This window comes from Sus scrofa, chromosome 9, assembly GCF_000003025.6.
Source record: "Sus scrofa isolate TJ Tabasco breed Duroc chromosome 9, Sscrofa11.1, whole genome shotgun sequence".
In the NCBI taxonomy this organism is placed as follows: domain Eukaryota; kingdom Metazoa; phylum Chordata; class Mammalia; order Artiodactyla; family Suidae; genus Sus; species Sus scrofa.
The window spans coordinates 51,676,727-51,693,640 of NC_010451.4; the positions used below are offsets into that span (position 1 = coordinate 51,676,727).

The 16,914-nt window shown below is 36.6% G+C and overlaps 2 protein-coding genes across 2 annotated transcripts in view; one reads left to right on the forward strand and one right to left on the reverse strand.

Annotated features, from left to right (window-relative positions):
• The window catches only part of LOC100524098 (olfactory receptor 151-like), a 140,651-nt gene that overhangs the window by 83,265 nt on the left and 40,472 nt on the right, over positions 1-16,914 (forward strand). The window lies entirely within an intron of this gene.
• Positions 3,262-4,269, reverse strand: LOC100523913 (olfactory receptor 8B12-like). The gene has a single exon (XM_003130033.4). The coding sequence runs from the start codon at positions 4,264-4,266 to the stop codon at positions 3,331-3,333; it is 936 nt and encodes a 311-aa protein (XP_003130081.2). The 5' UTR covers positions 4,267-4,269; the 3' UTR covers positions 3,262-3,330.

The window sequence follows — 16,914 nt, forward strand, 5'->3', positions numbered from 1 at the left end:
TATATATGTAAATAAATATAAATAGGTATAGAGATATCCTTGCAAATGCCTATACTATTTCTAGGAATAGTTACATCTAAAAGAGGAACACAGGCATGGGAGAACTAAAGGGAAAGGAAGGCTTATTTTTACTGTATTCTTTTTGTGCTATGTACATGTATTCCTTAGGGAAAAAATATTACTTTGTAAATTGAAGTCAATGATCTGAAATATGATCATTGCTATCTAAAAACAAACAGGCTATAGAAAACATCATTTTTAGGAACAGAAGCCTGAATGCTTTTACCCTAGGATGAGAAACAAAACAGGAATGTCTATCATCCTTAGCTCTAAGCATATAAGGAAAAATAAAGATTATTAAGAAAGAATCAATCCTGTCTTTATTTGCAGATGGTATTATTGTATACATAGAAATACGAAAAAGAGATTTCCTGTTTTCTCTTTTGTTTATTAAAGTAATAATTAGAATTAATAAAATTAGCAAGGTTACTGGGTACTAAATCCATATGTAAAAAATCAATTATATTTTAAATAATAGTAATAAACCATCAAAAATCCATTTAAAGCAGTAAAATGTATCAAATTCCTAGAGATAAATATAATGTCAGCTTCAAAACAAGATAGGAATGTCTTTTCTTAACACTTCTAGTAAACATTGTACTGGTAGGATATACCACCTTGGAAGCCAGATTCTCTCCCACTAGTCTCATAAAAACATTGTCACATGATCATCCAATAGATTCATATAAATACAGCTACTGCAACTTAAAAAGGAGAGATGACCATTTCCATAAATGATCCTGAAGCAATTTAATATCTTCATGAAAAAAAAACAAGCTTACTCATGATTGCACACCATACATACATACATATATTTGAACTTGATTAAAAAATATAAATATATTAAAGAAAAACAATAAAGCTTTCAAAAGAAAGCATAAGAGTATATTTGACATTTGGTAATAAGGAAAGATTAAACAGGACACAGCACTAACTGTATGATCCAGTTGAACCTCATTAAAATTAAAAGAACTAATTACCAAAAAAACACCGCTAAAAACAGGTATGTGAATGGGCAAATCACAGGCTGCGCAAAAATAAGTGCAATGAACATGCCTGAAAAAATCTGGAATATGCTTTCTTAAAGCTCAAATTAATTAGAAAAAATCTAACACACTGTTTTTAAATGAGCAAAGACTTGAATAGGTATTTCACAAAGGTGATACCTAAATTCTAATGAGCATATTAAGAAGTGCCCAACATCATTGTTTGTTAAGGAAATGTAAAAAAAAAAAAAAAAAAGGACTAAGTAAGGTTATACTGCACTACACACCGAGAAGAGTAGATAAGATGAAAACGGCTGAAAATAACAAACATTCAGTAAAATGAGGAACATTCTTACTCGAAACTGTTGGGATTGCAAATTAGTTTAAATATTTTGGAAGACAGTTGTTAGTATTTAAGAAGTCTAGAAGTATGCCTATCCTGTGACCTAATAATCCACATCTAGCTATAGATCCAAAAGAAATTAGTGTAAATTTCAAAGAAACTACATGCGTAAGAATATTCACAGCAGTTTTATTAATAATATGCAGAAACTGAAAACATGCCAAATGCCCATTAAAAGGATAATTAAAAAATAAATTGCTCAATATGCATACAATGGAACACAAAACAGTAATAACCAAGAACAAAATACTTACATATACAGTGTTATGGATGAATCTCACACTATACTTTGTATTGAGAAAAAGAAGCCAGATATTTTAAGAAGTAAATGGAAAAAAAAAGTAAACACAATATTTAATATTTATATGAAGCTCAAGAACAAGCAAAATGAATCTGTAATCATAAAAATAAGAATAGTAGATATTTCATGAAAAAGAATGGACAATAATATTTACTGGGAAGGGGAATGCAGGAATATTCTGAAATGATAAAAAAATCTGTATCTTAGTCTAAGTGGTGGTTACATAGCCTTTGGTATGTGAAAAAATTCACTGAGTGCTTAAGATTTTGTGCACTTTGCTATGTATAACTTACAGTCCTATTTAAAAGGTTTTTTTTTTGCTTACCAATCTTATACTGATCCTCCATCACCCCACCACACTCTCAACCTGTAAATATCCCAGATTCAGCTATCTTCCCCTCTGCTATACAGACTAAAACACAATCCTCCATTGCACTTTCATCTTTTTATTACATTCTCATAGAACAGAACCATGTCAAAGGTCAAAACTAAACATTTATCCAAACTTACTCTTTTCTTTAATAGAAAAGAACTTTCCTAAGAAGAGTTTGTAAATCACAGTATCATGCAAACAGTTCATATACCATCGCTTCTAATAACATGTTCAGAACAAACAAAGGTTTTTCTGAGTCTTTATAATAAAGCTATATCTCCAGTTCCCCAACACTATGAATATATGACTTGTCCTGAGACCACCATTTGTTTCCCTTATGGTCTGCCATTAAGAGATAATACCTATGTGCAGTACCTTAAAATACAGTGGCATCTACCTTCCTAGTAACTGGTTGGTTGGCACTGCTCCAATGGCTTACTTCCACCAAAGGCTATTACTCAGTCACAGCATTCAGATCCTTAAAGTGAGCTCCAGGGTCTAGTCTGGCCTGGAAGTAATAAATGAAGCTTGTGCCCAACATTTTTAACTCCCTTAAATCTATATTTCTTTCCATTAGAAGATCTAACAAGTTAGCCTGTGTCCTTAAAGCTCTGTATACCATTTCAGTGGGTACCATGCTTGATTCTATATGGAACTTAATTTCCTATCCAAAAACATTAAAACATTTATCATTTCTGCTAAGGAAAAAAAATCACCAAATTTTTCACCTCCAACATTCTTACAAAAATTAGGTTCCTAAAATTAACCCTTGAAAAGTTTTATGACACTGCTGTAAATAGAATTAGGTTTCCTTAAAGGCCAAAATAAAAGTAAAAACCTTTGAAATGAAATCTTCCAGGAAAAAGGTGGATCAAGAAGGCATGACTAAAGGAAATCAGAGCAGAGTGAATTCAAATTCAAGGGCCTAGATTCCAATCCCTGCTCTGGCACCAGGTACATGGTACCACCTCAAAATATTTATGAGTCTCTAGTGTGCCTATGAGAGACTGGACTAAATCTTTTTTTAGATTTAGTGTAGGAGAACAAAGATTAAAGATTTCTTAGTGTGCCTATGAGAGACTAGATTAAATTATTTCTTAGATTTAGTATAGGAGAACAAGCACTGGCATTTGTTTCCTTCACTGAAAAAATAAATAAATAAAAGAAATTGATGAACAAAGCTCTTAAATCCATTTATCAGTCATTTTCAAGAGAAGATCTTTCGGCTCAAGGTTTTCTTCAGAGCAACTTTGACATCCTTATTCCGCAGGCTATAGATTAATGGGTTGAACATGGGCACAACGATGGTATAGAATACGGAGGACACTTTCCCTTGGTCAAGGGGTAAGATAGAGGGTGGTTTGAGGTACATAAATGCTCCTGACCCAAAGAAAAGAGATACCAAAATTATGTGGGAACTGCAGGTACTAAAGGCTTTGGATCGGCCCTCTGCGGAGCTAATGCAGAGAATGCTAGAAAGAATGAAACCGTAAGAGATTAAAATGGTCACAATGGACACCCCAATACCAGTGGCCACAACAATAAAGACCACCAACAAATTTACATAAGAGCTGTTGCAGGAAAGCTCAAGAAGGGGAATGATGTCACACATAAAGTGATTGACAAGGTTATTGGCACAAAAGGTCATAAACATTACATTTCCCATATGGGCCACAGCCCCAAACACTCCCATCCCGTAGACGCCCAACAAAAGGAGTAAACACACCTGAGGAGACATGGTGACTGTGTACACCAGTGGTTTACAGATGGCCACATAGCGGTCATATGCCATCGCCGTCAGGATATAGGATTCAGAAAAGACAAAGAAACAGAAGAAAAAAAACTGAGTCATACACCCTGCATAGGAAATAATATTCTTCTTTGAGACAAAACCCATCAGCATTTTAGGGGTGAGAGTAGTGGAGTAACTAAAATCTATGAAGGACAAATTGAAGAGGAAAAAGTACATGGGAATATGAAGGTGAGAATTCAGTCCAATCAGAGTTATCAACCCCAGGTTCCCCACCACAGTGACCACATAGAAACTTAGGAACAGGAAGAAGAGGGGGACCTGGAGCTCTGGCTGGTCCGTTAAGCCTGCGAGGACAAACTCTGTCACAGAGGAGGTATTATCTGCAGCCATTATCTTTCTTCTAGGAAAATCTGTGAGGGGAAAAGAAAAGTCACTGGAAGAAACAGAGGCTACATGATATGGAAGTTAATCAAAGTTATGGAGGTGAAATGGAGAAGATAAGAAAAGAACATCTACTGACCACTAACTATGGGATAAGCATTGTTATAAATGGGGTGTGGCATTATGATTATCCTCATATGATAGATGAGGACTCTAGGCCTCAGTGACCGGCACAAGTCCCAGTACTGCTGTGTTGCAGTAAGTCAAGTAAGATGGTCTAGGTCACAGAGTTTGAGCCACAGGACAGACCAGGTCGGGCAAGCACTCACCCTCCTTCTGCATGGAGTCACAGTCCTTTTTGTCCTGCACTTTAAATGCAATGCTTTAACCCAGATTACTGGCTGAGAGGGAGAAAATTCTGATCATAGTAACAGAGGGGCAAGAGATCTTGCTGAGGTTTCAGACAATGACAATCACACAATGTACGTTATTACCTGAAACTGATATAAAAACTAATAAAATTTTGTGTAGCGATTTGCATTCTACACTTTTTACTGAAGGGGTGGTTATATATTAAGGGTGGCAGATTTTCTTTCCAAAAGATAAATTTCTATTTGGGGAAATTCAAGTCTCAGTTAACAGATGAGTTATATAGGTTTAGGTCCTAGTTAAGGGCTAGAGTCCTTTTGAAGAAGTTATGAAAGCAAAACAGAAAAGCAGAAGTCCACCTTCCTCTAAACCACTGTATGTTTATGAGTATATAAATGTACATCAGTGAGGATTTGCTAAGACTCAGCAAAAATGGAATCTCATCTATCTGTTTACAATGAGAATTGTCCATGGCCCAGAGTGACTCTAATGAATCCCAATCCCTATTTATAATCCCATTACACATACTTAAGAAATAGAGAAAAATAATCCATTATTGGAAAATTAAAATAAGCATCAAAAGTAAGCTTTCCTCAAGACCCAAGGGCAAAGAAGACCTTAGGGATTCATTGAATGTTCTCTTTCCTCTAGGAATTTTAGAGGGTTCTTGCATGCATGATACAACACCAGTGAAAATTCTTCTGAGATTTTTGTCTCTCCAGAGATGGTTTCCATGGCAATTTTGTTTTAAATGCTTAAAGGTTTTATTTCAAGTGAATCAGGACTTCTCTAAAGTCATTTTCACTGTTGGCTTGCTCTGATATAAGCAGAGAGAAATATTGGAATAAATATTCTTGATTAAGTTACTTTTGTCACTGAATTTTTTCCCAAAACTTGAATCTCTATATAATGGATTCCTTGTCTGTTTACTGCTGACAATAAAATATATATGAGACATGGATTATAACATACTCATGTGGAAAATATCTGTACAATGCAGTGTCTTTCTATATATGCCTCACACACATTCATTAACCCTCAAATGTCTGGTAGACCTTCAGGCAGCACCAGAGTGGTGCTGAGGGCAGTACCCTTCACTCCACATAAGAGAATTATAAGAATAAGCTGCAATTCCAACCAAAAAGTCAAAGCTCCTATGTAGAGAAAAGATGACTACAGAAAAAGTCTTCATTTTATGTGACTTCAGATAGGCTCTGAATAAAATTAAATTCATCTCTCAGAAGTCATAGAGTCTGTATGATACCTAATGTTCAGTTGGTTTTTACTATATATATTTGGTGTATTTAAATGCTGGGTAAAATGATTCAAAAGAAATGGTCCATGCCCCCAAACGGGTTTATCATCTAATGGAGGTATCTTTTGTTCTGTCTCTTTATCACTTTATTCCCTTCATGTTTCAAAATTTCCAAGGTTCAATTCTCAACCATCTGAACCTCTTCTTCCTTAGCTGTTTGGCGAGCTCATTTATGACTCCAACAACATCGTTTTTATTTTTAGTTTCTAATTTTGTATTTTTAGTTCTCATCTTTTTGTTAATTCCTTGTCTGATGTATACAACCGCTCTATCAAAATACTCCAGTGCTGTTTGTTGTCACTCTGAACTCAACAAGTACAAAAACTGAGATGTCTTCTTTCTCGCCCAAATAGATTGCCCAACCTTCTTTCCCATGTCTTTATTGGAGAGATAGTAGAGCATAGTATTAGTGGGGTATTATAAGTTCTGGTTCATTCTGAGTTGGTCCTAGTCACATCTGTTGTTCCCTGAAAAATCATAGTAGCAGCCTCTCTTACTATGAAATATATCCCAGTTAAATGAGAAATTGTATGTGAAATCAAAACAACCTCTCCAATTCCTGGCTCTTACTGTGTGGCCTTGGAATTTTATTTAACCTCGCATAAGCTTCAAATTACTTATTTTAAAATGGGAATAACAAGTAATTTCCTTTATGTAGAACGGAGAAGACACAAAAAGTATTATGTTGTAGTTATTATTGCTGTTTTTATCATCATTATTATTGAGATCTATTCATTTGGATGAGAAAATATTTTATATTACAATGATATATAGGATTAGCTAAAATAGGGACTGAAAGCAGGAAAATCAGTTAAAGTTTCACAAGCTGTGCGAATAGTATACCGAAACAGTGTCAAGAGCTAAGATCATGGAAATACAGAATTTTATATCTATATTTTTTGGAAGAGAAGGAGAAGAAAGAAGTACAAATTAAATCTGACTAAAATTTTGAAACCCAGGGAACCATGAGCAGGATGGAAGAAATTAATAAATAAGGTATGGAGAGGATAAGGAGCTAGATTTTAGAGTAGATGGTAAAATGCTAGCAAAAAAATCTTCAAAAAAGAAAAAGTAAGTTTAAACATTGGCAGTGGAGGAACAGAACTTGGGAAAAGGGGATCAAAATACAAATTAGGATACCCTGGCCACAGAAGAATGATAAATTATTCCAAGCAGAATGGCCAAAGGTTAAGAAAATATTTCTTGAATGCATGAAAATCACAGAAGCCAAAAAAAAGAATTTCTTGTGTGAGAATTAACTAATCTTTCTATGCATTCAAAGGAAAAAAGAAGAAATAGAAAGGAATATAAGTAAATTGAACTCTTGCACTCTAATCTACTTCTTCCATATCACTGTTAACCTATATTTTGTCCTCAAATGTTTGGAAGAATTCAGTATTCTTGTGTTCCTGGAATTCTTGTATTCCAGTATTCCTGGAATTTCCATTGTCAGAGGATTTTCACAACAAATTCAATTTCTGTAATAGATTTAGGATCACTCAAACTTCTATTTCTTCTTTTGTAAGTTTTGCAAATTTGCATCTTTTAAAAGAATTTTACAGTTCCTACAAGTTATTGACTTTATCAAATAAAGTTGTTCGTAATATTACTTTATTTTTCTTTTAATATTTGCAGAATATATAATGATTTCCCCCTTTTCATTCTGATATTATTAAATTTTTTGTATCTTTTTTTGGTAAACCTAGCTAGAATTTTATCAACTTTCTCAAAAGTTCCTGGTTCAAAAAAAAAAAAAAAGTTCCTAGTTTTAATTTATTTTCTCTATTAATTATTGAGATTCTATTTCATTAATTTACACTCTTATCTTTATCATTTCTTTCCTTCTTCTGAACTTGGGTTCAGTTTGCTTTTCTGTCCCTAGATTTTTAAGAAACATTGGTTGTTGACTTTAAACTTTTCTTCTCTAAGATAGGTATTTAAAATTATAAATTCACCTCCAGAAACTGCCTTAGTTATACTATGGAAGGCTTAGCATTTTTTTTCATTTTTTATTCAGTCGAAAAATTTATTCAGTTCAAATTTCCATTGTGATTTCTTTCTCAAAATTGAGTTATTTAAGAAAGTGTGGTTGAATTTCCAAATGATCTAAAATCTAGCTCCTTATTGTCTTTACTCCTTACTTATTCATTTCTGCCATCCTACTCATGGTTCCCTGGGCTTAAACTTTTAGTCTGATTTACTGTACTACACAGCTACAGTAATCAAAACAGAATGGTACTGTCAAAAAACAGAAATATAGATCTCCTGTTCTATCAATAGAACAGGATAGAAAGCACAGAAATAAACTCAAGCACCTATGGTCAACAAACCTATGACAAAGGAGGCAAGAACATACAATGGAGGAAAGACAGTGTTTTCAATAAGTGGTGCTAGGAAAACAGGACAGCTACATGTAAAGGAATGAAATTAGAACATTTTTCTAAAACCATGAACAAAAATAAACTCAAAATGGATTAAGGACCCAAATATAAGACTGAAAACTCCAAATCTTCTTGAGGAAAACATAGAACACTCTTTGATATAAATCACAGCAATATCTTGTTTGATCCACCTCCTAGATTGGTGAAAATAAAAACAAAAATAAACAAGTAGGACCCAATTAAACTTAAAGGTTTTTGCACAGCAAAAGATAACCATAAAAAAATGAAAAGACAACCCACAGAATGGGAAAAAAATCTTTGCAAATGAAGCAACTGACAAGGAATTAATCTCCAAAATATACAAACAATTTATACAGCTCAATATTAAAAAAAACAGGGAATTCCCATTGTGGCACAGTGGAAACAAATCCGACTAGGAACCATGAGGTTGTGGGTTCGATCCCTGTCTCGCTTAGTGGGTTAAGGATCCAGCGTTGCCCTGAGCTGTGGTGTAGGTCACAGGCATGGCTTGGATCTGGCACTGCTATGGCTCTGGCAGAGACTCGCAGCAATAGCTCCAAATAGACCCCTAGCCTGGGAACATCCATATGCCACAAGTACAGCCCTAAAAGGACCAAAGACCAAAAAAAAAAAAAAAAAAATATATATATATATATATATATATGTCTTTGGGTTGTGTGTATATATATATATATACACAACCAAATAGAAAAATGGGCAGATCTAAATAGACATTTCTCCAAAAACACATGTAAAGATGCTCGACATCACTAATAGAGAAATGCAAATCAAAACTGGTGTGAGATGATACCACAGTGCGGTATCATCTCACACCAGTCAGAATGACCATCCTTTAAAAATCTACAAACGAAAAATGCTGGAGAGAGTATGGAGAAAAGGGAACTCTCCTACACTGTTGGTGGGAAAGTAAGCTGATGCAAATAGTACGGAGGACAACATGGAGGAACCTTTAAAAATTAAGTATAGAGTTCCCGTCGTGGCGCAGTGGTTAACGAATCCGACTAGGAACCATGAGGTTGCGGGTTCGATCCCTGCCCTTGCTCAGTGGGTTACTGATCCAGCGTTGCTGTGAGCTGTGGTGTAGGTTGCAGACGCGGCTTGGATCCCGCGTTGCTGTGGCTCTGGCGTAGGCCAGTGGCTACAGCTCCGATTAGACCCCTAGCCTGGGAACCTCCATATGCCACGGGAGCGGTCCAAGAAATAGCAAAAAAAAAAAAAGAAGTCATTGAAGACAACTTCTCTGAAGTGAAAAAAAAAAAAAATTAAGTATAGAACCACCAAATAATCCAGCAAACCCACTCTTGGGCATATATCCAGAAAAAACTAGAATTTGAAAAAATATGTGCTCCCAAATGTTCAGTGTAGCACTATTTACAATAGCCAAGACATGGAAGCAGCCTAAATGTCCATCAGCTCAAACTAATGAGTAAAGATATATTCAATGGGATATTACTTGGCTGTAAAAAAAGAACGAAATAATGCCACTTGCAGCAATATGGATGCAACTAGAAATTATCATACTAAGTGAAATAAGTCAATGAAAGACAAATATCATATATCACTTATATGGGGAATCTACTAAAAATGATACTCCCCCAAAATGTATTTATAAAATAGAAATAAACTCACAAGTTTCAAAACCAATCTTAGTGTTACCATGGGGAAACCATTGGGGGTGGGAGGAGAGGGGGAGGAATTGAGAGAATGGGAATAACATATGCACTCTACTGTATAAAATAGATAATTAACAAGAACCTACTCTGTAGCACAGGGAAATCTACTTAGTACTCTGTAGTCACCTATTTGGGAAAAGAATGTGAAAAGAATGGAAATATGTATAACTGATTTACTTTGCTATACACCTAAAATTAAGACAACATTGAAGTCAACTATACACCAATAAAATTTTTTAAAAAGAATCATGGTCCATCATACACAGAATTCCTTTTTTAAAAAAATCCTTTCATAACATGCATACATATCTTCACCCTACACTGTGTATAACATACCTAAAGTGCTGAAACCCTCAGTTCATGTGGTGCTCTGTAATTGCCACTCAGATAAAGATACAGAACATTTCCAACAATCCATAATGTTACCCCATTGCCCCTCTTCAGTCACATTTTGGCTGCTATTTTTCTAAGCTGCTTTTGCCTGTTCTTGAAATTCATGTGTTTTGTTTCCTGTTTGATTTTGATCGTCATTATGTCCATGAATAGATTCATCCATGTTGTTGTGTGTAGTAGTACTTTGGGATTTTTTTTCTGCATATTATTCCATTGTATTAATATGCAAGAATTTATTTCATTTTATCTTATAACAACTTTTTCTTAAAAGAATATACCAAGTTAGGCTCTTCTAATGAAAATCGAATAAATATAAACATGGCTTACACACTACATAGATATCTATTAAATATATGTATTACTTCAAAATTTTCTAGTCAAATTTGTGAAATAATGTCGGCCATCTTTGCACCTCCACATTCTTTTTAATGTATATTAGAGCTAATGACTTTATTGTTAGTTAAATGCTTATTAAACATATAAATAGTATTTATTGTTTTTAAGTGGTCAGTATTATGAGCTCCATTTTAAATATCTATTCATAGAGGTCTATTTCTCATGGGCTTTCTAATTGCATTTTATTGCCTATTGAGTTTCCTTAGGTAATCAATTCAGAAAGTAGTTCATTGTCCATTTCACAAAATTAGAGAATTGGTTTTTGATGTAAAATAATTGTTTCAGTATATGGTGTACTTTTGCTTTTATGACAATTTAATGGCAATATCTTCAACTTATTTTACTTTAAATTGTCACTCAGAAACCATGTCTCATTATATGTTACTATGATATTGTTACTAAGAAAATGTGTTATAAGGTTAATGACATACTAGAGATAATTTGCTGTGAGTCATGAATAATAAGCAGGTTCACATCAGAGTTGAAAGAGGCTATTGCAGGCAGACCAACTCAAAAAGACAAAAAGCAGAAGTCCAGTAAAGCCTTGCATATTTGGGCAAATGGAAATGATAGTATGGGCTGAATCACTGAGAGTCTGAAAGTGGGGAAAGGGGATTGTTGGAGTCATTAAGTATGGTAGCCACTCATCCCACTCTCTGCACTTTCAGTAGAGAATTTATCAAGAAATGAGACACAGGAGCCTCATGAAAGGGAGAACAAAAGATTAGCTTTAATACTGATAAAGTTAACTGGAGAGTACTGCTTAGGTCTAAAGCCACAGTGGGTTTCTCTAATTTCTTTACTGCCTTCCCCAGACACATCTGATGAACCCAAGCATAGGAAAAATGGACAGCACCAGGCCTTCCCTACCAAGGAGGACAGGACACATAAAACAGGAGAAAAATATTGGTCCAGGGCACAAGTGGATTCTAAATATAGAGCCCAAAGGGAACTGGGCCATTCATTCCCAGTTCAGTCTCTCAGCTTCAGCAGTAATGAGTCATTCCTCCCCCTTAAGAAGAAGAAAAACAAAGATGTGGATAAAGAGAAAAGTTTCTTCCCATTCTTTCTTAGGGCATGGAAGGACAGGTACCCATTTTAGAGGAATCATCCACTTTGGCCAGAGATGACTGGTTCATTTACAGAGAGAAGGAATAATTGCTCAAACCGGGTTGCCTCTTGTGAATAAACATATAATTACATATCTCACATATGCGCATAGTTGTATGATAAATTCTTCTTCCAACATTCCATAAATATAGCTCAGAACTGTTTCACTGTTGAAACATTTATTTTTCAAATCATCTTGAAAAAGCAACTAGAAAATGTGAAGACTACCGTTTCTCAAAGACTGTTTCCCCCCTCAGCCCAGCCTTTTACCTGTATTGGTCAGTTATTAGCTCTGCTTCTGGGAACCGAAGTCATTCAATATAAAATTTGGATAAATAAACAAAATAGGAGCTATTTGAGAGGCTAATTTACCAAAACATATGTAACTTCAAAAAGAGAAAGGGTGGACACTGCTCTGAAAATATTCACCAGCACTTCCCACTTGCAGTAATGTCCCTGAGTTCAGAAAAGCAACAGGGCACTCAACTCTGCCATTATTTGTGTGAGTAAAGAGGGGCAGAGAGATGTGCAGTTGTCAGTCATAATCTTTGGCTTATATCTGTGACTCTGTCCTGTGGGTTGGTGGAGTAGGCAAGAACAGAGAGGGCTTTAGAAAACTGAACCCCTCTGGGTACACAAGACGTCTAGTGAAGAACAAACTCATATGTTTGGTTAGGCAGAGAGAAAAGGAACTATCCAAGTATGGGTAGGCTAGAAAACTTATAAGAGACTATACAATATTCTAGGACTAGTAAAAAGAGGCGCATTACCACTTCTAGGCCTGAATTAGCAACAAGAAGAGTGATCTGTATGGGGGGAGCCACTTAACCTGAGTGTGATGCTTGGTGGATGGATGCAGCCCCTGGCTTTCCCACAGAGAGGAGGCCAGGAGAATAAATACCCTGCCCTTACTCTCTTCCTTTCCCACATTGCTTACTAGCAATTGAGGGTAAGAGATTCTACAAATACAACCCATATCAGTCAGACTCCCAGGAAGGAGCAGGGTGGATAAGCATAGAGAATGGACTTGCAGCAACAAATGAGAATATCCATCATATGCAGAAATGTAGCCTAAATGGTCAGGAAAAATAGACTGTTGGAGCATATCCTTCCAAAGCATCTTGAGGGATATCATACAGGAGAGTTGGGAGCAGCAAGGATTTGCCAATATCCTCCAGGAGTTTGAGGGCTATTGAATAACTGTTCATTTTTTGTCAGAACTGGAATACCAGATTAAATAGGAAGGAATCAGTGGCTCCAGCTCTAAATATCTGGGAAACAAACAGGCAGAAGAAGCCAGAATACCACTAACAGCAAAACAAACCTCGTCCCCTGCGTTATAGAAGGAAATAATTAATGTACAATGAGAAAAAAACAAAGTTTTATTGGACACATGGAGCATAAGATAAAGACAGATACATCCTGTTATGAATTTCATTCATAATCATGGATGAAGAGTAGCAGAAATTTCCAAAAGGAGAAAAGCTTGGGAGACAAATGACAAATAGCTAATTCAGATGCAACTTTTCTCTCCTTAATATCACATCAATAATATAAAAACACCTCTGCCAGTTGGGAAGTGTACCAAATATGTGTTAGTGCTCCACTTACATCCCTGCAGATCCTGTTCTTGTTTTGATGCACACCACCTTCAAATACACTGCCACAAACTCCCAGCAACTAGCACCTACTTTTATATGCCAGAGAGCTCCACTCAGGATGCCAGAGCTGCTTTCCTTGCACTGGAGAGCCCAGAGACCAGGAAGGTTACGTCCCTGGAATACCCCTGAACCCATAATTGACATGTGCCAGAGTATAAATTTGTGACTCAGCAACCCTCCAAGTGGTTCAGAGTCAAGCTTAAACTTGAGAACTACCTTTGTAGCTCCCATTCCCAGTCAGTAAATAGGTACAAGCATTTCCCTGATCCAATAAAAAAAGAAAAAAGAAAGAAAGAAACAGCTGGAGTTTCTGTTGTGACTCAGTGGGTTATGAACCCAACTAGTATCCATGAGGATGAGGGTTCCATCCCTGGCCTTGCTCAGTGAGTTAAAAGATCCAGCATTGCCACTGCTACAGACTAGGTCACAGACATGGCCTGGATCCAGTGTTGCTGTGGCAGTGGCATAGACCGGCAGCTGCTACTCCAGTTCGATCTCTAGTCCAGGGAACTTCCATATGCCTCAGGTTCAGCCCTAAAAATAGAAAAAGAAAAAGAAACAGCTTTGTGTTCTGCCTCAGGAGAGAGGAAATGGAGGCTGGTGGAAAGCATGAGTGTGTAAGAAATGAAGATGGTAGGTCATACCACTTATGACTACAAAATCCACCAGCATGTGAAACAAGTGCTGATGAAGGAGTTAGGTGAGAAGAGGTTGACTGCATGTGCAGTGGTTGATGGTGTTGTGATCCCACAAACAGGGACTGATCATTGCCACTGGCTGGGGCATAACACCACCAGTGTCTATCCCAGTATAAACCAAGCATCAGCAGACCCATGGTGACCCCAGCCCACAGGTGTTAAGACAGTGATCACTAATGACAAAGAAACAGAAGAAAAGAGGAGAATCTTGCACCTCAAATCAGTGGTGATGTTCCTCTCTGATACAGAGTTAATCATTTAAGGTAAAATGACAGGGTTGTACAAGAGAGCTAAGACAAGCTCTTGAGGATATTGAAGAGAGAAATCAGCCCAATAAAAATGACCAAGCTCTAGAGTAAGGAGTAGAGTGTGGGATGGAGTTCTAATCCATTTTGTGAAACAAAAAAGTAGTCACTGTTGAGGCATTACCCACAGCCACTCTCTTTAGGAAAGTTGTCTCTGCAAGTAGGAGAGAAGAACCTCATTATGGGCCAAAATTTCTATGACTCAGAAATGAGAATTTCTGTTGCCGTAACAAGAGAATGACTAGTCTTAACCTGGGACATTGTCTTCTTATCTCTTTCTACAATTATGAATACACCACCCACCCCATTTGAAAAATGTCCCAACACAGTCAGCAGCTCAGGGCAGCCAGCAATCCAGGGTGGGTCAAACAAGAGTTTGTGCTGGAAACTGAGTTCTCACAGCAAAGATAGAGATGCAGCATCTCCAAGAGGTTCAGTAATTTCCCAGGTTGCCTAGGAAGCACATCTTGAATAAGGAATGAGAACTGGAGAGAGACCTAGAGACAGCATGGTCTCTGCCTTCATTGCTTCAGCATACCCCCCTCATCCCAGAACCATATTAGGGGAAAAGGTAGTTCCAAAACACTCAGTTTCCAGGCCTTCATGTTAGGAATAATGATAAGAGACATAGAATGTCACCTTGTTCAGCTTAGTGTCGGCAGCACAGGGTCTTACAGCCTCTGCTCTCCCTCAAAGGAAAAAGGCTTGGATGGTATAGGAAGAGGGGTGCCCTAAGCATAGATACTAACTTTTCCTGTGATGGCAGGAAACTTAAAGTCTGCATTATCCTGAAATCAGTTCTAGGCTAGAGACCATGATTAAGGCCATACCCAATATCTCTTCACTTGAAAGGACACATCATCTATCCACAGCCATAACATGATATTGAAAAGGGGGGTTCTTTTACAAGTATATATACCCAGATCTGACTGGAACCCAAAGAAGCTGCCCTCAGGTGAGAAGTGTCTGTAAAAGAAATAAGGAAATGGAGTTTTCACAAACAAAGCCCATTTTGACTTCTGCACAGCATTTCAGTACCCCAAGGACTGCTTATCGGAGGAGTAGAAGCAGAAGCCCCACTTCTCAGAGCTGTAGATAGAGTGCCAGGTTGATGCTAGGTGGGAGTCTCTATGCTGGCTTTCTGCAGTAGTGACAAACTTCATAACACAGTCTGTGGACCTGGTAATTGGTCAGGGGCCTAACATGCTCAACACGGCAAAGACCCTCATCACATTAACCTTTTTCAGTAAAATTGTCTAGAAACCTTTGAAGCTACCCAAGACTCTCTGTGATCAAATAACAATGAAATCTGCCTCAAAAGGAGTTAAAATCTGTGCATGAAGGAGAAAGAACAGTAAATGCTATATTACCATTGACTCTATGGGAGCAGTAATGTGCCATGTAGAGACAGCAGGGAAGAATCACACATAGCTATGGTGACATTTCTCTAAAAGATACCTCACTTTTGGAGGCCAAGAATCTGAGTACATATTCTCTATTATTTTGGCTAAGGTAGAAGTTCACTATATGAATGATTCATACTTTTATTCAATGATTATTCCACAAATCTATCATTTCTGCATTTTAAAATGAGTTGAAAAATTATACCTAGTTACTGTAAAAAGTTTCCTCTAAAACGTGGTGTTAATTGAATGATGGTGCATTTTTTTCTAGAAATTTGCTTTCATAATGATGCTGTATATTTTCTCATAAACATGACATGAAATATAATGGGGTTTTTTGCTGTGTTTCTTGTTTCTAAATCTCAGTTGTTTTGTTTTGGCGTGGTTTTATTGTGATAAGATCACTTAACTTGAGACCCCTCTTAAATGTTTAAGTATATGATACTGTACTGTTAAATGTAGATACAGTGTTGTACAGCTGATCTCCAGAACTTATTCATCTTGCATAACTGAAACATCATACCCACTGAAAAATTGGAATGAGCCTGACATCTCCAAATTCAAGTCAGACAGTGACTCCTTCCACCTAGTGGCCTCATGCCTAAATTTCAGGGCCGTAATCAAGGTGTAGGAGCAGGAACTGAACCTAGGATTTAAGAATGCCCTGAAAATCAGACGTGAAGTCCTCATTGGCATGGAAAAATCAGATTTTGAAATACGAGTGCATCTGAACAGAGGTGTTACATTCTGACACCGTGGTACAAAGGGAGACATGGGGAAGACATTGCACATATAAATTTTTTTAATGGCACTCAGCCTGTGAATTTGGAGGAAAAGGATGCACCAGTCACTTTTCTTAATGTTGGACAGAAAATGGAGAAGAGAGATGTTTTATCAAAGAGAATTTTTAA